The 21,835-nt window shown below is 30.8% G+C and overlaps 1 protein-coding gene and 1 pseudogene across 2 annotated transcripts; one reads left to right on the forward strand and one right to left on the reverse strand.

Annotated features, from left to right (window-relative positions):
* Positions 1 to 2,693: 2,693 nt before the first annotated feature.
* On the reverse strand, positions 2,694 to 2,782 carry BDCG_17687 (annotated as a pseudogene). Its single transcript has one exon. The product of its transcript is annotated as a tRNA-OTHER (tRNA).
* Positions 2,783 to 18,831: 16,049 nt separating this feature from the next.
* BDCG_17688 (uncharacterized protein) lies at positions 18,832 to 19,427 on the forward strand (the record flags this gene model as incomplete). The annotated part of the gene is made up of 2 exons (XM_045426773.1): positions 18,832 to 18,853; positions 18,922 to 19,427. The coding sequence occupies 2 exons, from the start codon at positions 18,832 to 18,834 to the stop codon at positions 19,425 to 19,427; spliced, it is 528 nt and encodes a 175-aa protein (XP_045282369.1).
* Between the last annotated feature and the right edge of the window lie 2,408 nt (positions 19,428 to 21,835).

Below are 21,835 nucleotides of genomic sequence, written 5' to 3' on the forward strand. Positions count from 1 at the left end.
TAATAGTGAACTCAATATTGAATCATTGATTGAGAACTTGAAGAATATGATAATGAAGAAATTACTTATATTATATATAACTGAGTCTTCTGTGTTCTTCTCTGCTCTCTCTGTTTCTTTTTCTGCTACTTCTTCTCAATCTTCTACATCTGCTTCTGTGTCTGATTCTCTCACTTCTACTACCTCTGTTTCTGTGATTCTCACTTCTGCTACTTCTGGTTTTGCTGTCTCTGCTTTCATTATCAGCTCTTCCTGTTTCAAGAAGATGTTATATAGACTTAATAAATTATATTTCTCAGTGTGTATACTTCTGTTCTTCTTACTGACTCTCAGAATAATTTATTATATAAAGACTGTGTATAATATAACTATCTGAAGCTCAGTCACAGACACTGATTATTATATTTATTTTAAATATTTATAATGAGATAATCATTTATTTATATCAGAGAATCACTTTTCTCTTTAACAGTATTAAGATTGTAAGTCTTTTTCTTTTTCATCTTTTCTTTCTAATGCTGATTTTTCTATTCTTAGAAGAAATTGTTATGAGTTTTACTGTGTATAAAGTTATAATATTCACAGATATCAAGAAGCTTTTTACAACTATAAAGTTCAATATTGTGAGAATATCTACTCTAATGAATTTCTTCAGAATAATAGATCTGTATCAGTCTATTCTCTAGCATCTGTTATTCAACTTTGTGATACAGGTGAAGAATATTCATATTTTCAGAAATAAGAATACAGATGTTATACTCTTTTACACTTATAAGTGTGAGACTTATATGTCTTGTCTGAGATGTCATTGTAGAAATGAGCTGTTTGTATACTGTGTTCTGTTTTCTGTATTTCTTCATGTTTCTCTCTCTCTTTCTGAGAAGTCTTGTGCATGTTGTAATTACATGTACAATTCTAAGATCAGTGAGTGTTTATTCAGTAATTATTACTTCTGCTTTTACAGTTTTATATACTAATAATGATTCTTAGTTACTTCAGTGTCAGAGATCATTCTAATTGAAAATAATAATACTGCTGAGACTATCTTCTCTCACTCTTAAGCTTCTTCTATCACTTTCTCTCTCTTCTCTGTGAGAAAGATTGTGCACACACTGAGTTATAAGTATTCAGTCTCAGATGACTCTCATTATTATTCATTCAGTTCTGTATCTTCTTCTTCTTTCATTTCTTCTGTCTCTATTCTCTCTGCTCTGACTTCTGATTCTGCAGATTCTGTGCTCTTCTTCAATTTTTCTACATGTATATATACACATTTCTATATTGGCATTTCAGTCAATCTTGTGATAAATGATATTAATGTTGTACACAGAGTAGTAGAGAAATCAGAAATATATGTGATATTATTATAAGAGCAGCTTACAGCTCTCAAATCTCTTATAAATCTTGAGTTTTGAGATTTTCTTTATTTTTGATGTTTTTCAGATGATGTGGCATTGAAAATAGATTAAATATATGATATATAAAAATGAATGAGATGTGTATGATAATATTTGTCTTTTATAACTGACTCTTATAGTTGATGATTAATTCATTATCTCTTTTCTTTTCTTATACTTTTTCTTTATCTGCTAGTCACTACTCTTACATAATCTCTATATGATACAGTATTCAGTGACTAGATTCAGCAGCTTTCATCTTTTGTGATTCTGTCTTATGTATTATACTGTCTCTCTTCACCTGCTCAGATCACTACAGTAAACAGCTCATTAAAACTAATCTCACTCAATCTCTGAGCATTTTCAGAAGTTAAGATGACTTGGTTTCACATGTCTGTGAATGTTTCAGATAGTTTGTCCTCTATAATCTCTGCAATTGAACTGATATAAACAGTTGAATTCAACTCTGAATTTCTTTTTCTTCTGTAATCTGACTTATATACAAGTCTGCTGCTTTAAGATCACTCTTTACTATATTGCATTTACTGTCTGCAGTGTGTTATCATACAACTGACTACAGTCTCATCACTTATTGAAGTGTAGTATTCATCTGATTTCTTTATTACTTCTCATTCTTTTCTTAAAATTATGAAAAGATCAGAATAAGTGAGATTATCTAATTTATAAGTGTCTATGATTTCTCTTACTTCATGAAACTTTTTAATTATAAGTCTCTTCTTTTTCAACACTGATGATAGTGCTGTGAATAATTATAATTCACTCAGATCTTGCATCTTTACTTTCATAAGTTATGAATTATTAATTAAGTTTTGTAAGATCTGTTTCTCTGATTTCTTCAATGTGTAAGTTCTCAGAGAATGTGATTTGAGTATTTTATAGAGTTCAAATCATCTAGATTGAAACTTCTCAGAACTCTTATTGTATACAAGAACTCATATTCTCATCTTAAGACTTAATTTCTTAACTAGTGAGTCTTGTATTCTTTTCAATTATTATTATTATTATTATTATTCTTTCATTATACTTATATGCAAGCGGAGCTTATAATGAGTCCTTGCGTGATGTTAAATACAGGTCAAGTGTTGATTATACAGGAGGAAATACAGGTGTTGAGATCACACCAAGATAACAAGAACATAGGAAATACAAAGAAGTGACAATTAGATACATGCGATAATAACTTCCCAGCCCAGGAACATAGAGCGATTCATTGAAGTGATTTGTACACCTCTGTATTTATTAGGAACCTGAGGTGCTTGAGTTCCGGATTTAATGTATCCCCTGCGGGTTTCGAACTCACGCGCCTTGGTTTCTCACACCAAGGCGCTACCAGGTGACCGCATTAACCATTCGGCCACCGGGGCTATTCTTTTCAATTGAATTGCTCAGTTCAGAAGTAACTTATTAACTTTTGTACATGTGTGACTGATCTCTTTCAATCTTGATTCTGTGTTCACAACTGCTGTGTTTGCAACTGCTACTACTGTGTCTGTAACTGCTGTTTTCTCTCTCATCTTTTCTGAAGCATTCTTCAGAATGTGTGAATGCAATTCATATAATAGATAGAATGATGAACACTTGAAGACTGCATGCTGCTGAATTCATATGACTAATAGTGCCTGATCAAGATATTCATCTTATAATCTTATAGACTTACTCACTAGATATTTTGTCAGCATATTGCTCAAGATTCTATTCAAGTGTTTCATCTTTTCATTTATTTATAAATGATATGATGTTGTTCTATGATATCTTGTCTATAACTGACTTATGAAATGTCTTATCACTTCTTCTACAAGATTCACACTGTTATCAGTTAGAATCTCATGCAGCATTTCATAGTTGATATAGATCTTATTATGTAGAAACTTCATCATTATCTTCTCTGTTATCTCTGAAACTGCTTTCACAACTGATCAGTCAGTAGTGTAATTAATAGCAGTGATTATTCATTAATTTTCATTTGACATCTGTGATAATATGTCTATAAGATTCATTTCTCATTATTTGAACAGTTGTATTATACACTTCATCTGATGTTATACTTTCTCATGTTCTAATCCTTTCTTAGATTCTTTCACAACCTGATAATTCAGACACTTGTGAGTGTATATCTGAATATTCTCAGTCATGCTTGATCAGTATACTCTTGATTTGAGTATATTCATAAGTTCAGAGCTTTTTAAGTGACTGAATTCCTTGTGTATGTGAGTTATTAAGTTGCATTTAAATAGAGATTTCAGATAGAGAGCTTCTGCATATTCTAGATTGTGATAAAGTATAATGTTATTTTTCAATTTTCTCAGCTTGAAGTTTGAAAGCATCTCTTCTACTACTCTCATGAGATACTTATTATCTGATATCTTATCATTCTTCAAGTGAGAGATTATAATGTTCACTCATTCTGATTTCTTACACTCTCTCAGTGTGTTTAATATGAACTTCTCTTATACCTGATTCACAGAACTCTTATTCATGAAATTGAGTCTGTAACTGATTGCATCAGACATTACAGTGTTCAATCTCTTTTAATATTTGATATGAAGATTGTATACTTGAAACTCTGAGATTCAATATGCTAAGCATTTAAAAGGTTTTATTATTAATTATAGATAGATAAGACTTTTATGATCTGTAATCACTGTTATTATATATCTATTATTGATATATCTATCTTATAATATCAGTGTATGCTTGATTACTAGCAATTTCTTTTTATGTACTGAATAATTGAGCTCAGTGTCTGATAGTTTTCTATTATTATATATCATCAGATGCAGCTTGCTGTTCTTACTTATCTGTAGAACAGTGTCTCTGATAGCTCATTCAGATATGTCTGTCTTAATATAGAAAGGTTTATCATAATCTGATTGAATAAGTACTGAGAATGTTATTACATATTCTCTCAGTGTGAGAAAAGCCTCTTTACACACAGCATTTCAGATAATTGAATAAAACTTCTTCTTTTGCAGATTTGTATCTATTTCTCTTAAGAGATCTGAGAGTGATGCAGATATTTATGTGAAATTCTTGATGAATCTGCAGTAATATAAGATTAATTCAAGAAACTGTCATATATGATGTATATTTCTCAGCTGCAGTTAATTTACTATAACATTTAATTTCTCTGAGATGAGATGTATACAGTTATCATTCACTACATATTCTATGAACTTCAACTCTTTCATTTCAAACACATACTTGATTGATTTAATATAGAGCTTATACTCTGTCAGAGTTATAAGCACTTTATTGAGATGCTTCAGATATTTGTTATATGAGTTTGAAAAGACTAGAATGTTATTGAGATATACAAGATATAAGATTTTATTCTATTTATAAAGAATTGTATTAATCATTATTTGAAACATAATAAGTGTATTTATCAGACTGAATGATATTATCAGAAATTCAAACTTTCTTTATTATGTATTAAACATGGTTTGCAGAACTGATAGTTTATCTATACAGATCTGTCAGTATTCTGAGAGAAGATTAATCTTCAATAGATATCAGATGTTTTCAACTGTATTCAACTATTATTGAATTCATAGCAGTGAATATTCATTCTTAATCATAAGCTTATTAAGTGCTTGATAATTGATACACATTCATCACTTCTCATCTGCCTTTTTCATGAATAGAGCTGGAAAGCCTCACACACTTGATGAGAATTGTATGAGATTATATTCTAGAAGATTGATAATCTGATACTTCTGTTCTTCAAGAAATATTTGTAATAGAGAGTACACATTCTGATTGACTGGTTTTACATTCTCTGTGTCAATCTCATGTACAAATCCTCATTTCAGCAGTAATTTCAGTGAAAGATCTGTTCAGAAGATCTTCTCATACTTCTTCAGAAGCTTCTTTATATACTTATTCTTCTATATATTCTTTATCTTGGTTTTATTCACTTCTGAGTTCTGTATGATATACAGAATGCTTTCAGATGAGATCTTGTAAATCATTCTCTTTGCTTATTAATATATAAGCAGATTTAACTCTTCTATATCAGAGATATGAAATGTTCTTCTCATATCAGTTGATAGAATTATATGAACTGTTTTCTTTCTATCAGTCAATTACATATGATATATACATTATTGAATCTGTGAATTAAACATTTGAAATTAATTGAGTTTAAGAATAAGATTATATTTCACATTCTGCAGCTCTTGTGCTCAAATATAACAAGATTATTCTTTGAAGTACAAGAGAACTCTTACTCTTGTAAGTAATATTAAATATCAGTTATCAGATAATCTTATGTATCAGAGATTCTTCACTCAGCAGATCTCTTTCAGTTTTTAAATTATATAATTATTAATATATTGTGTAGAAGCTTCTATATCTGCTAACACTTTTACAGTTATCTCTTGATTCTTACTCAAGTATCTCTTATACATTAACATTTCAAGTCTCAAGGTATTGAGATGAGTGTTCACTTCATTCTTACCTGCACTTCAGTCAGAAGCCTGCTTTCTCTTGATATTCACAGAATTCAGAGAATTATCTAACACAGATATCTTTTTCACTTTGAAGACTTTTTATAGAATATCAGTGTGGTTCAGAAGAACGTATGACCGTCGGATAATAACGCGGCTGCTTCTGAACTTGCTTACGAGTGTAAAGGGGCCATAGCGGACACTAATTAATTTAGTGTACAATATATAAGAAGCCGGCGTACGCCTGTAATCATACACTGGCTTAAGCAACCTTTGAATCACATCTGATAGCATGTCTAAAAACTGGTGAGAAGTGCAGACTTCTTCAGAGCATGATAATTCCATCTACAAAGTAATTCATAGTTATCATGCCAGTGTGGTTCTAGAACATCTCAAAAGATAGCATATGAAGAGCAGTGAGTGAAAGAGCATCTGATTGATGCTGCTTCACTTGTAGAAGGAAAACTCCATGTCCAGACAAATGTCATGCATGATATGTGAACAGATGAGGTGTGAGAAAGAAGATAAAAGCAGTGAACAAGATTCAAAGAAGTTCACTCTCTACTTAAAAAAAGAATAAAAGAAAGAAGGTGATCATCACCAGAGTTATACAATAATAACAGAAATTATATAACAATATAGTGATAATGATACAGTAATATAACAATAGACATTATACAATCAATGAGAAATCACTGAAATGAATACCTTCTTTAGTTAATATGAACAACACTCTTCTCTGCTACCTGAACTGAAAGATATGTAGAACCTCTCAGAGAGTTTACTTAAAGTAGTAAGAAAAGCAGCTGAAACTGCTGAACTGAAATCAAAGCTTCATACATATATAAGAATTCTAAATGAGATCAAGGCCTTGTATATACAGTGACAGACTGAGATAGAAGTCAAACAATAATTAGCATTCACTGCAGATTAAGCATTCACTATGAAGAGCTTTATCAACACAATCATTATCATTAATAAGAATAGAGAAAATCAGATCTTAGATCTGTAATGAGAGATCAAATGTTTATACAGATAGATAACTACACTGAATCTGAAGATCTTATCACAATTATTCATAATCTCTTCAGAAGTGTACACATCATCAGAGATCACTGCACAGAATGAGAATTCAAGTATGAAATATATCAAGTCAGAAGATTTGCTGAAGTTATCAAGCTTTAATAATAACTGAAAAAATAATGCTGTAATCAGCTGACTAAGTCAGATATAATTATATTATCAGATTAAATATGAACTCACAGACAGACAGTTAATAAAATTTCAATAAGTCTTAAGATCTGCTGTGTTTCTATATGAAAAAGCAAAGTCATTATAAATAACTGATGAAAAGATAAATCTCATAGATCTGAAGCAATATTCATTTTTATAAATATAAAATGAGTTTTTCAAATGAATCTTATACAACTTTGAGAAAGTGAATATATAAGATAAGTGTTACAAATGCTTTACTAAGTGTAGATAAGTAAGCAATCTTATATCATACTTCACACACTTCAGTTTATACTATTTTATATTGAATGAAGAGCTTTTAACATCTTTCTGTTTACAGATCTTCATTCATGATCTTACACCTGAGTTGAGAGCAGAATGAAAATGCTTAATCTCATAGTCAGACACAGTGAAGAAAGCATATAATATTCTTATTATACAGAAACAAGTGAGTCAATTATGACAGAAAATACTGTAATCAAGTATATCTCAGTGAAGAATAGATAATCAGACTTCTATAATACAAGTTACACATTCAGATGTAATGAATCTAGATCTGAATACTATTACTAAAGTACTGAATTCTCTGAAAAAGAGATCTTCTGAGTGAAAATCTTGATATTATAAGCATCAAGCTTGCTTCAACTGTAGATGTCAAAATCATGATATAAAAGATTGCACTCAGCATGCACAGTCAAGAGAAGTAAGAGAGTTAAAAAACTAGCAGAATCAGTGAGCTCAGAGACACTCACTGATATTCTATGAAAAGTCTTTAAAGTGAAAGAGATGCTCATATTAGATGACTCTCTGAATTCTATAAATATAAAGAAGAAGCAGACTTCTGAATGAGATGTAAGTGAGAATGATGAAGTGAATACTCATCTCAATACCTTGAGACCTGAAATGTTAATGTATAAGAGACACTTGAATAAGAATTGAGAGATGACTGTAAAAGTATTAGCAGATACAGAAGCTTCTATACAATATATTAATAATTATATAATCTGAAGATTGAAAGAGGTCTGCTGAGTGAAGAATTCTCAATATATAAGATTATCTAATAACTGATATTTGATATTATCTGCAAGAGTAAGAGTTTCCTTGCACTTTAGAGAATAATCTTACTATATTTAAGTATGAGAGCTACAGAATGTGAAATACAATCTTATTCTCAGACTTGATTGATTTTAAAGATTCAATCTGCAGATTCAATAATGTACATGTTATATACAGTTGACTGATAGAAAGAAAACAGTTCATACAATTTTATTAACTGATATGAGAAGAACATTTCACATCTCTGATATAGAAGAGTTAAATCTGCTTACACATCAATAAGCAAAGAGAATAATTTGTAAGATCTCATTCAAAAGCATTCTGTATATTATATAAGACTCAGAAGTGAAGAAAATCAAGATAAAAGATATGTGAGAGAACAAGTGTATGAAGAAGCTTCTGAAGAAGTATGAAAAGATCTTCTAAACAGATCTTTCATCAGAATTGTCATCAGAATAAGAATTTATACATGAGATTGACACAGAGAATGCAAAATCAGTCAATCAGAATATATACTCTCTGTCACAAACACATCTCAAAGAACAGAAGTATCAGATCACAGATCTTCTAAAATGTAATCTTATACAACTCTCATCAAGTATGTGAGACTTTCCAGTTCTATTCATGAAAAAGACAGATGAGAAGTGACAGATGTGTATTAATTATCAAGCACTTAACAAGCTTATAATCAAGAATGAATATTCACTGTCACAGATTCAATAACAGTTGAATATAGTTGAAAATACTCAATATCTATTAAAGATTAATCTTCTCTCAGAATACTGACAGATCTGTGTAGATGAACTGTTAGTTCTGTGAACTGTGTTTAATATATAATGAGAGAAGTTTGAATTCCTGATAATATTATTCAGTCTGATAAATGTGCCTGTCATCTTTCAAATGATGATGAATATAATTCTTTATAAATAGAATGAAACCTCATATCTCATATATCTTAATAACATTCTAGTCTTTTCAAACTTATACAATGAATATCTGAAATATCTTGATAAAGTGCTTATAACTCTGACAGAGTATAAGCTCTACATTAAATTAACTAAGTATGTGTTTGAAATAGAAGAGTTAAAGTTTGTAGAATATATAGTAAGTGATGACTGTATATATCTCATTTCAGAGAAATTGAATGTTATAGTAAATTAATCACAGCTGAGAAATATACATTATATATAACAGTTTCTTGAGTTAATCTTATATTACTGTAGATTTATCAAGGATTTTATATGAATATCTGTATCACTCTCAGATCTCTTAAGAGAAATAGATGCAAATCTGTGAAAGAAGAAGTTTCATTCAATTATCTGAAATACTGTGTATGAAGAGGCTTTTCTCACACTGAGAGAATGTGTAATAACATTCTCAGTGCTTATTCAATCAGATTGTGATAAACCTTTCTATATCAAGATAGATGTATTCAAATGAGCTATCAGAGACACTCTTCTAGAGATGAGTAAGAATAGCAAGCTGCACTTAGTGATGTACAATGATAGAAAACTATCAGACACTGAGCTCAATTACTCAGTGTATGAAAAGAAATTGCTAGTGATTAAGCACATGCTGGTGTTATAAGATAGATATATTAACAATGAGTATATAATAACAGTGATTATGAATCATGAAAGTCTCATCTATTTACAATCAATGATAAAACCTTTCAAATACTTAGCACATTGAATCTTAGAGTTTCAAGTATATAATCTTCATATTAAATACTGAAAGAAATCAGACACTGTGATATCTGATATAATCAGTCACAGACTCAATTTCATGAGTGAGAGTTCTGTAAACTAGATACAAGAAATGTTCATATTAAACACACTGAGAGAATGCAAGAAATCAGAATAAGTGAATATCATAATCTCTTACTTAAAGAATGACAAGATATCAGATAATAAGTATCTTATGAAAGTAGTAGAAGAGATGCTTCTGAACTTCAAGCTGAGAAAATTGAAAAACAACATTGTGCTTTACTGTGATCTAGAATATATAGAAGCTCTCTATCTAGAATCTTTATTTAGACATGACTTAATAACTCACATGCATAAGAAATTCAGTCACTTAGAAAGTTCTGAACTCATGAGTGTACTCAAATCAAGAGTATACTGACCAAGCATAGCTGAGGACATTCAGATATACACTCATAAGTGCCTGAATTATCAGGTCACAAAAGAATCTAAGAAAGGGTTAGAATATAAGAAAGTACAACATCAGATAAAGTATATAATACAATTATTCAAATAATGAGAGATAAACCTTATAGATATATTACTGTGAATATCAAATAAAAATCAATGAATAATCACTGCTATTGATTATACTACTGACTGATCAGTTATAAAAGCAGTTTCAGAGATAATAGAGAAGATGATAGTAAAGTTTCTACATAATGAGATCTATATCAACTATAAAATGCTGTGTGAGATTCTAACTGATAATAGTACAAATCTCATGAGAGAAGTAGTGAGACATTTCATAAGTCAGTTACAGACAAGATATCATAGAACAATATCATATTATTCACAGATGAACAGAAAGATAAAATGCTTGAATAAAACCTTGATCAATATACTGATGAAATATCTAGTGAGTAAGCCTATGAGATTATAAGATAAATATCTCAGATAGATACTATTGACCACGCGGATTCAACAGCATACAGTCTTCAAGTGTTCATCATTCTACCTGTTGTATGAATTGCATCCGCACATCCCAGAGAATGCTTTGAAAAAGATGAGAAAGAAAACAGCAGTTGCAGATGTAGCAGTTGCGGACACAGAATCAAGATTGAAAGAGATCAGTTATACATATACAAAAGCTAATAAGTTACTCCTGAACTGAGCAATTCAATCAAAAAGAATATGAGACTCACTAGTTAAGAAATTGAGTCTTAAGATAAGAATATAAGTTCTTGTATACAATGAGAGTTCTGAGAAGTTTCAATCTAGATGATTTAAGTTATATAAAATACTCAAATCACATTCTCTGAGAATATACACATTGAAAGAATCAGAGGAACAGATCTTACATAACTTAATAAATAATTTATAACTTATAAAAGCAAAGATACAAGATCTGAGTAGATTATAATTATTCACAGCACTATCATCAGCATTGAAAAAGAAGAGACTTACAATTGAAAAGTCTTATAAAGTAAGAGAAATCATAGACACTTACAAACTAGATGATCTCACTTATTTCAATCTTTCCATGATTATAAGAAAAGAATGAAAAGAAATGAAGAAATCAGATAAATATCACACTTTAATAAGTGATGAGACTGTAGCTGATTGTATAATAACACACTGTAGACAGTGAGTGCAATGCAGCAAAGAGCAGTCTCAGAGTAACAGACTTACACATGAATCAGATTACAGAAGAAAAAGAGATTCAGAGTTGAATTCAACTGTTTACATCAGTTCAATTGTGAAGATTACAGAGAATGAACTATCTGAAACATCTGTAAACATGTGAGATCAAGTCATCTTAATCTCTGAGAACACTCAGAGATCAGATAAAATTAGTTTCAATGAGCTATTCACTGTAGTGATCTGAGCAGGTAAAGAGAGACAGTATAATACATAAGATAGAATTACAAAAGATGAAAGCTGCTGAATCTAGTCACTGAACACTGTTATTATTATTATTATTCTTCAATTATAGATGTATGTAGTCAGAGACTATGACATCTACCTGAGAACTTTAGTTCTCAGGGTTTTTTCTATGTCTGTAAAGTTAACTATTATACATTCAACAATTTCAGATATGCAAAATCAGAAAATTCCAGCTCAGAATACAAAAACTGTTTACAAATTGCAGTGTTTTAACATCTTTTGATACTTTGAAATCATTTGACAATATCATGACAAAGGAAAAGAGAAAAAGAACACAGTCTCAAAGATAGACACATTAAACAGATAGATAGAAAGAAATTGAAAGAAAAAGATAAAGAAAAAGATAAAGTAAAGAGAGACTATAACAAAACAAATTATTAAAAGAGAGTGTATAGCTGTTTTAACAGACTATATCTGATTGATTTTCTCCTCTTCATATTCAGATAATTCTGAATTTAGTCATTTTCTTGTAGCTGCTTGAGTTTCTGATAGAAAGTCTATTAAGTATTTAATTCCTGTCTCAGTTGAGAATAAGAATCTCATATTTAATTGATTTAGATTATACTTCTCTTTCAATCTGGCTCTGAGACTGTTGTATAATGCACAGTGTATTACAATATACTCAGAATTCTCATTTGTATTGCAGAATGAGCATTCTATTAAGTCAAATCTATCATCAAATCTTTGTATATAAGATTTGAAATAGCCATGTCCTAGTTTCAGCTGTATTATAGATGAGAATATTTTCTTTTTACATTTAATTGAACAAGATTTTCACTTGGGTTTTGTTTTAAATCTTGAATAATGTATACTCTTCTTTTGTTTCTGCCAGCTTTCATTTCACTTGTCTAAACAAGATTCTTTTATTTTTCTTCTTATAAAAGACTAGGACACAATTTTTTGAATAGATCTGCTTAATTCTGCACCCTTTTTTACAGCTGAATCAGCCAATTCATTGCCATGAATATTCATATGAGCAGGAACCCAGTGCAGATGAATTATCAACTTTGATATTCTTCTCTTTTGAATTTTCAAAACAGAGTTTAAGATCAGTTCAAGATTCATTTGATTATTATAAATCTGACTATTTCTAAGTCTTTTTAAAGCAGCTTGACTATCAGAGAATATTCATGTCTCTTTCAAACAATTTCCTCTTTTATGAGATTTTATTTCAATGAGTTTGAAAGCTTTCACTATTACAAATAGTTCAGCATCAAAGACTTCACATTCAGAGCCTAGATTTCAGAAATCTGAGATAAAATTAATATTATCTTCAGTATAAGCAATGCCTGTGCCTAATCTATTCAAGTTCTCATTTTTTGAGTCATCTGAATAAATCAGAATAGAGTCTTTTATATTGATTGTAGAAATTCTCTTCAAATGCTGTTCATATTCTTTCTCTTTTGATAGTTCACTTATTTATAAGTCTATAAGAGATTCAAGCTTTTCTCTTCAGAGAGATAACTTCTCATAATCAACTTTTTCAACATTTAAAGAAGAAAATTAATTTTTGATCAGAGAGCATAGTCTGTACAGTTGAGAAGGCATTTTCTTTGAAGAATTATTTTCATTTCAATCAAGAAATCTATTTCAATCCAGTTCATTTTCAGAGTTAATTAATGGAAATGAAGAAGAGACTCTTTCTCTGATTATATGATTTAAGCTCATCTTTACAACTCTCAGAGCATAGTTCATACAGGTCTTTTCAAATCTAATAGCAGGAGAAGGAATTGAAGCTTCAATTTTCATTGCTTTAATAGAAGATGATTTGAATGCTCTCAGAATTCTTCTCAAGGCTCTGTTTTGCAGACTTTGAAAGAGTTCAGTGAAATTCTCTTGATTATTTCATCAAACTTGAACTTCATAATCAGCTACTGATGTAATACAGGCTATATATAACTGTCTCATAGCCTGGAAGAATAGACCTCTCTCTGTATTTGATAGTCTGATTATATTATTCAATAGTCTTTCTGCCTTGACAGTTCTTTGTTGAATGTGATATTTAAAATTCAACTTGGAGTTTAATCATACTTCTAATCATTTGACATTTACACTGGGTTTAATCTCTCTATTCAAAAGAGTTAGAGATAGTTCTTTCTCATTGAATCTAGAAAAGAAATGAATTAACTCAGTTTTATTCATATTAAATTGAATTTGATTGATATCTGCTCTAACAAAGATTTTCTTTACAGCTTCTTCAATTACTTTCAAATTCTCTTTAATAGTTTTTGAGCTGTAGACTAGACCAATATCATTCATATAACTCAGAGATTACACTATTCTCATATTTCTATTTTTAAATAGATATGAAGTGTATATTATAAATAAAATGAGTGAGATTGAAGATCTCTGTGATACTTCTATTTTTATCTCAGTCTTGTCTTATTTCATTTCATCAAAGAAGAGTTGTATAATTCTTTTAGATATAAAACAGTTAACTCATTTTATTAGAGAAAGTAGCAGTTTTAATATCTTCAATGTCTGAATTAACTTTGACTTTGAAACATGATTAAATGCTTCTTTTATATCAATAAAAACTGCAGTTGAGACCAGACTCTCATGCTTTGCTATTTGAATATCATGAATAACTGAGAGAACAGTGTCAATTGCAGAACACTGTTTTCTATCTCTCATTTATTCACTGAATAAAAGAGAATCATCTATAGAGCTTATAAAAGATAGTTGAGTAGTTATTATCTTTTCTAAAACCTTTTCTAGACAGTTCAAAAGAGATATTACTCTATATGACTTAGGAATTGAAGTTTTTCTATTAGGTTTTGCAAGAATCACTTCAGTGACTTCTCTCCAGCATTCAGAATGATATTCATTTTTTAAGAGATTGAAAAAGAGCTCAAAATATTCATTCTTTAAGTAGAAATATGTATTTTGAATAATCAAGTGATTAATTAAATCAGGATCTGCAGCAGTTTTAACAGAACTTGAGAAGACAGCTGACTCTAATTCATCTTGTGTAAGATCAGGTCATTCCCAGTCATTTTCATCAATGTAGTTGAGAAGTGATATATTCTCTTTCTCTGAATCTGAATCTGAATCTGGTGAGTTCTGAAAGAGAATTCTCATGAAAGCTTGACATTTTTTCTCAAAAGAGTTTGCTGTATATGATTCATTCTGAAACTTATATTCTAAGACTGGAAGTTTTGCTACACTTCTTGTTTTAGTATAGTTAAAAGCTTTAAAAACTTTCTTTTCTTATGCTTCTTCAAGAAATTTATTCCAGCAGTCTGTTTTAGCTCTTTTAATATCTGAAAAATATTCATTTCTGACAGCTTTGAACTCTTCATCAGATATTACATCATTCTTTCAATCTCTTCTAGCAGTAGCTAATTCTTTCCTTTTAGATGAGATATTCTCATTTCATCAAGGTTTTGAATACTCAGAAGATTTTCTTTTTGAAATATTATCTCTAACACTTGTTAGAATAATAGATGTAATAAGCTTCACTCTATTCTCAAGCATTTCATTTGAGATATCTTGACCAGAATTCCAATATAGCTCATTCTGTCTTTCAGATTTTAACAGTTTTATGCTTTCTTCAACTGCTTTTCAATCAGCTTTTTCAAAGTTATACTGATTAGAGAGAAGAGGATTTTCACTTATTTATTTTTCACTCAGTTCAATATCAAATTGAATAATCTCATGATCTGATTCTGATGTCTTATTTGAATCAATAAATCAGTTTACAAGTCTTCTTTTCATTAGATTTTGTGACATGAAGATTAGATCTATAATAGACTTCTGTTTCATGCCTTTTCTAAAGAATGTTTGTTGATCAGACTTATTAACCAAATCTATTGAATGCTTAAAGGTTCATTCAATCAGATTATCAGCTCTCACTGCTCTCTTGCATTCTGAATTCTATCAGAGATGATATGCATTGAAATCTCCTGCAATTATAGAGTTTCTTAATGAAGTTATGTTCAGAAATCCTCTATTAATTGTTCAGATATTGTTATTTTTCTTCAATGACTTTTCATTATAGATATTTATAAGCTGTATAGTATTAAACTCATTTTCTTTATCTATAATATCACCCATCAGAATATCAGAGTCAGACATAATATTAAATCTTAGATTAAATTGATATCTTGATCTCTTTCTTTCATAGATCACTACTCTTGACTTTATCTCAGACTTTTGAGGTAAAAAGCAGTAGTAGCTTGAATGAGAAATGACATATTTTTACTCAGCATCAAAATTCAGCTTCTGAAGCAGTATAAAATCAACTTTTTGTTCAAATGCAATTTGAAGACAAGAATAAATACAATTTGAGTTTCTATTCACATTATTTTGAATAAATGTGATTTTTGAAGAGTTTTTAAACTTTTTTTGTTGTTTTTGTTGTATATTCATACTAAAAGAGAGTAGATTAGAATCTAATCACTATCATCAGATAGTAGATTATAACTGTTCTGAAAAGTAGAAATCTCAACTGCTTGCATTATATCTAGTTTATTATCAGAGTCATTTCTCAATTCTCTAATCTTAACAGAAGTTTGAGAATTCAAATTCTGTTTACATTTAGCTGGAGAATTGAAGTTTGAAGACTTAGATAGTTGAGAGTTTCTTCTTTTTGAGCTTACAGTTGTAAGTCTACTGACTTGACTCTTCTCTTCAGTTCTAGATTGACTTTGAGCTTCATCTTTTCTCCAGTTCTTTTGAGTTCTAGGAGCAAACATACATTCTTTTGAGCTAGATGCATGTTTTTCTTTACAATTAGAGCACTTAAGCAGAGTATGTTGACAAATTTCATCTCTTTTTAAGCATGTTTCACATTTATGCTCACTAGTTTTGTGATCTCTGGCACAGAATGCACATTTTGAGTCTCTAAAACATGAGATTGCAAAGTGTTCATATCTTTGACAGTTTGAACACTGTGTTTGAGCTTTGAGATTCATTCTTGAGTCTTTGTATTCATGAACTCTTGTTTTCAAACCTGCTACTCTTACTTCAGAGATCTTTGACTGTTCAAGTGTTTTTATATATACTAGAACAGAGGCATTTCTCCTGCTTTGTCTGAACTCAATTGAATTTAGTCATACAGGCTTCTTTCTCAGTTGAATAGAGTTGTATTCTTCTAATTCATTTTTGAGAAGTAGTATTCCTTCTTCACAGTCAAAAATTTCAACTGAAATATCATGAAGAATGAATTTGTCTCACTTTTCATCTCTTTCAGATAGAATTGTTGTGTTTAGCAAAGATTCTACTGCTGACTTTCAGAGATTCTCATTCTGAATAAGGAATTCAGCACTGAATTCAGGCATTGTAGTCAGAATGATGAAGTTTTTAAAGAATGATGACTCAATTGAAGCTATAACTGGTTTTTGAACTTCAATATCAGTCATCAACTAAGAAAAGAACTGCTGATTAATTTCATTTCTGATTCTGAAAATGAGATTTGAGTTTAGCTTGTTTCTTTGCAGAATGTCCTGGTTTGAGACTTTGAGAATGAGTCTTCTATTTCTGAAGATTTGAAAGTTTTTCTCTTTTTGCATTTTCTTTTTCACTTTTCTATGAATAGAGGTATGAGCAGTATTCTTCTCAGTTTTCTCAGGATTTTAAGCAGGTTTTGAGACAGCAGGTTTAGAGACAGCAGATTCAGCTGCTTGAGCATATGTTTTCTTCTGATTCAAAGAAGAAGAAGAAGTAGGAAAAAAGAAAGAAGAAGAGCAAGATGAAGAGTCAGTGATTGTACTAGGAATTTTCAAGGTTTTTTGAACTGTGTTTGAGATTCCAAGTTTAAACTTGATCATCTCCTGTAGTTGTCTAGTCTGAGCATGAAGAATTAACAGAACTTCTTCATTCATCTCACTCAGACACTGCTTTTCAAGAATCTTGCTTACTTTTTCAAGTTTCTGTATTTCAAGAACTTGTTGTTTCTCTATTTCTTCTTTCTTTCTTCTCTTCAGAATTTCAATCTCAGGAATAGCATTTGAGAAAGCATCTTTTTTCTCATCAACTGAGTGTATTTTTGAACTCATTGTTTTCACTCAATGAAAAGTTGGTCAGACTGTTTCAATTGAGATATTTCTAAGTCTGTTTTCAATTGAAAAGTTGATCAGACTGTTTCAAAAGAAGAATAAAAGACTTTTATGTATAAAATACCTGATTTTTTTCACACTAGTTCAGTAACTAGGTTAGATTTTTGAAGAGAATCTAATAAACTAAAATTGATTTTTAAGATAAATCAATAAAATCTTTACAATCTCTTTCTTGAGATACAGTGAGGAAAAGTATGATATCAATTGATAATAAATCAGATGATATGACAGTTTTTAAGAGAAAAACTGACAAAAAATAAATTAATTTTTTGCAGAGAAATTGATTAAAACTATTCAATTTTATTCTAAATCATTCAATTCTTCTCACACAACAAGTATGCAACTCAAATCAGTTAATAAAGAGTGTAAAAAAGAATTAAGTATTAATGAAAGCTCTTCAGTCACTGAGAAAGTAATTCTTACTTAAAAGAATATGAAATTATAACAGAAAATAACTCTGTTTTTAATTCTTTGTAAGAATATTGTGTAAAACCCAGAGAAAAACACCTTACTTTTTCAAGAGAAGTAAAAAACTATTTCTAAGATCTTTTTTTTGCATTAACTGCTGCAGAAGAATGAGATAGAAACTGCTAAGATATGCACTACTGTATACTCTCTATCAAGACTTTCTCTCTTCAGAGTCTTGATATTATAGAGAATATAAGTCTATTTCTATATGATAATATAAATATTGCCAGTGGGATGTAGAGGAACTGGTTATTTATATCTCAAAATAGAAGACTTTGTCAATGATTATATCAATATAGAGTTAATTCTTAAATTCAATAGAAATCTAGTATTGCTGTTCTCAATCCCTTGCAGAATCTATTGAATATTGAGGTATTAAAACTAGATTTAATATATCTCACTGTGCAGGGATCAAAGGCTCAGTCAGACCTTGAAGTATACTGATTTTATAGTTGTTGTGTCTGCTGATTATGTATCGAGTACAGTTGCTGAGGTATCTTTTTGTACTTTTCTGTTGGGGATGGGCCAGATTGAGAGGGGTGGTACGAGGGTGAGACTTGGCGTTGATGTCTAGATACACTGACGACAGACCGTGGAGGTTGCACTTCAGAAGTGGCTGTTGATTATGTGCTTGATATTATCGCCGAGGTATCTTTTTGTATTTTTCTGCCGGGGATGGGCCAGATTGGGAAGGGCGGTACGAGGGTGGGACTTGGCGTTGGTGTTTTGGAACATCAAAGATGGACAGGGTTTTCGCGGAGGTCGCTCCTCAGATATCTCCACAACTACAGATCGGGGATCTTCCAAAATCGAGAAGATTGGCGCATATGGCTAGGTCTCTTCACCTTACAATTTGTATGGCAATTTGGCCCGGGGTTGTGGTGTGGTAGGGGAGAATGGGGGATAATCCCACGCAGGAGTTCTGAACGACGTCTGGTTCACGTTTGGCTGGATAACTCCACCACCACACGGGGTATGCGGTCGGCGATGGGGTCAAAATGCTCGTATGATCGAGGGCTTTTCGATGGATCTATCGGCGGGTTCTTATTCGAAAAATCGAGCGAGTTCGTGGTGGAGCGGTTGAGTGTAAGATGCACTGAACACTGTATTATATAGAGATTATGTAAGAGTAGTGACTAGCAGACAAAGAAAAAGCATAAGAAAAGAGAAATAAATTAATCATCAATCATAAGAGTCAGCTGTAAAAGACAAATATTATTATATATATCTCATTCATTTTCATACATCACATGTTTAATCTATTTCCAACATCATATCATTTGAAAAAACACTAAAAATAAAAGAAATCTCAAAACTCAAGATCTGTAAGAAATTCAAAGGCTGTAAGCTGCTCTTATAATAATATTATACATATCTCTGATTTCTCTATCACTCTGTGTATGACATTAATGTCATTTATCACAAGATTGACTGGAATGCCAATATAGAAATGTGTACACATATGTGTAGAAAAATTGAAGAAGAGTACAGAACCTGCAGAATCAGAAGTCAGAACAGAGAAGACAGAGATAGAAGAAACAGAAGAAGAAGAAGATGCAGAACTGAATAAATAACAGCAGAAGTCACTCAGAGCTGAACACTTATAATCTGATATGTGCACAACCTTCTCTGCAGAAGAGAAAGAGAAAGCAATAGAAGAAGCTTAAAGACAGAAGAGAATAGTCTCAGCAGTGTTATCATCTTTGATCAGAATGATCTCTGATGTCAGAGCAACTAAGAACTATTATTAGTATACAAAAATTGTAAAATCAGAGATAAGAACAGTTACTAAATAAACACTCACTGATCTTAGAGTTGTACATATAATTACAACACACACAAGACTTCTCAGAAAGAGAGAGAGAGACACAGAGAAATATAGAAAGTAGAACACAGCATGTAAACAGCTCATTCTCATAATAACATCTCAGACAAGATGTACAAGTCTCACACTTACAGATGTAAAAGAGTATAACATCTGTGTTCTCATTTTTAAAAACACAGATATTCTTCACCTGTATTACAAAGTTAAATAATAAATATCAAAGAATAGACTAATACAGATTAATTATTCTGAAGATATTTATCAGAGTGAATATATCTACAATATTGAATTTAACAGTTGTGAAAAGTTTCTTAATATCTGTGAATATCATGACTTCATACATAGTAAAACTTATAATGATTTTCTCTAAGAACAGAAAAATCAGCATCAGAAAGAAAAGATGAAAAGAAAAAGACTTATAATCTTAACACTGTTGAGAAGAGAAGCAATTCTCTGATATAAATAAATAATTCTCTTATCATAAATATTTAAAATAAATATAATAATTGATATTCATGACTGAGCTTCAGATAGTCATGTCATATACAGTCTTTGTACAATAAATTATTCTAGAAGTTGACAGAAAGAGTGAGAGTGTACATACTGATAAACATAATTCATTAAGTCTACACAACATCTTTGCCAGCGTGGCTCAGTTGATAAGACTGATAATCAAGGCCGCACACATTAGAGATGCGTGAGTTCGAATCTCACTGCTAGCATCTGTCACTTCTTACTCATGAAAGCTCTCATGTAATAGAGGCTGAGTCTAATTAGTAAAGCTTAGTACGGGGTAGAACTCTCTACTGTAAGTCAAGTCACTAGTTAAGTGAGATTCTGTGAACACTTATCAGAGTCAGTATGAGATGTCAATGTCTCACTATTCTACTGTGCACCTGTCAAGGTTCTAACAATATAGAGTCAAGTCTAATATAGTGATTATACACTACTTAAGTGAGTCTCTAACTAGAACTGTCATTGAAGTCTAGCTCTCTCTTAAATACAGAGAATGATTTTGAAAATCATCTGACTAGTAGGTCTAGATGTGTATCTAGGCTCTAGGCAGAGTACTCTGATAGACTAGAGTCTGCAAGCTCTCTGTCAAGCTCTAATACTGGCAGGGAGAACTGCAATCATTGAGTCTATGATTAGTCTCTAACACAGAGTGAGGTCACAACAGCTGATTGATAGATCTATGAGTATCTAATAAAGCTGAGATCAGCAATCAGAAGCTTGATGTGTATCAAGTGAGCAGTGACAGCCACTAACTAACGCCTCTGGAAAATTAGTGACTGGCCCGAGAGGACGGACGCGGTGATCGGTTAATTATAGGGGGTTAAATGTAATTAGCTTAAGATGCATCCTGCGGGTGGCTAGCGCCCGTAGAAACTGTCAAGGCAGAAAGACTATTGAACAACATAATCAGACTATCAAATACAGAGAGAGGTCTATTCTTTCAGACTATGAGACAATTATATATAGTCTGTATTACATCAGTAGCTGATTATGAAGTTTAAGTTTGATGAAATAATCAAGAGAACTTCACTGAACTCTTTCAAAGTCTGTAAAACAGAGTCTTGAGAAGAATTCTAGAAGCATTCAAATCATCTTCTATTAAAGTAATGAAAATTGAAGCTTCAATTCTTTCTTCTGCTATTAAATTTGAAAAGGCCTGTATAAACTATGCACTGAGAGTTAT

Source organism: Blastomyces dermatitidis (genome assembly GCF_000003525.1).
Source record: "Blastomyces dermatitidis ER-3 genomic scaffold supercont1.10, whole genome shotgun sequence".
Taxonomy (NCBI): domain Eukaryota; kingdom Fungi; phylum Ascomycota; class Eurotiomycetes; order Onygenales; family Ajellomycetaceae; genus Blastomyces; species Blastomyces dermatitidis.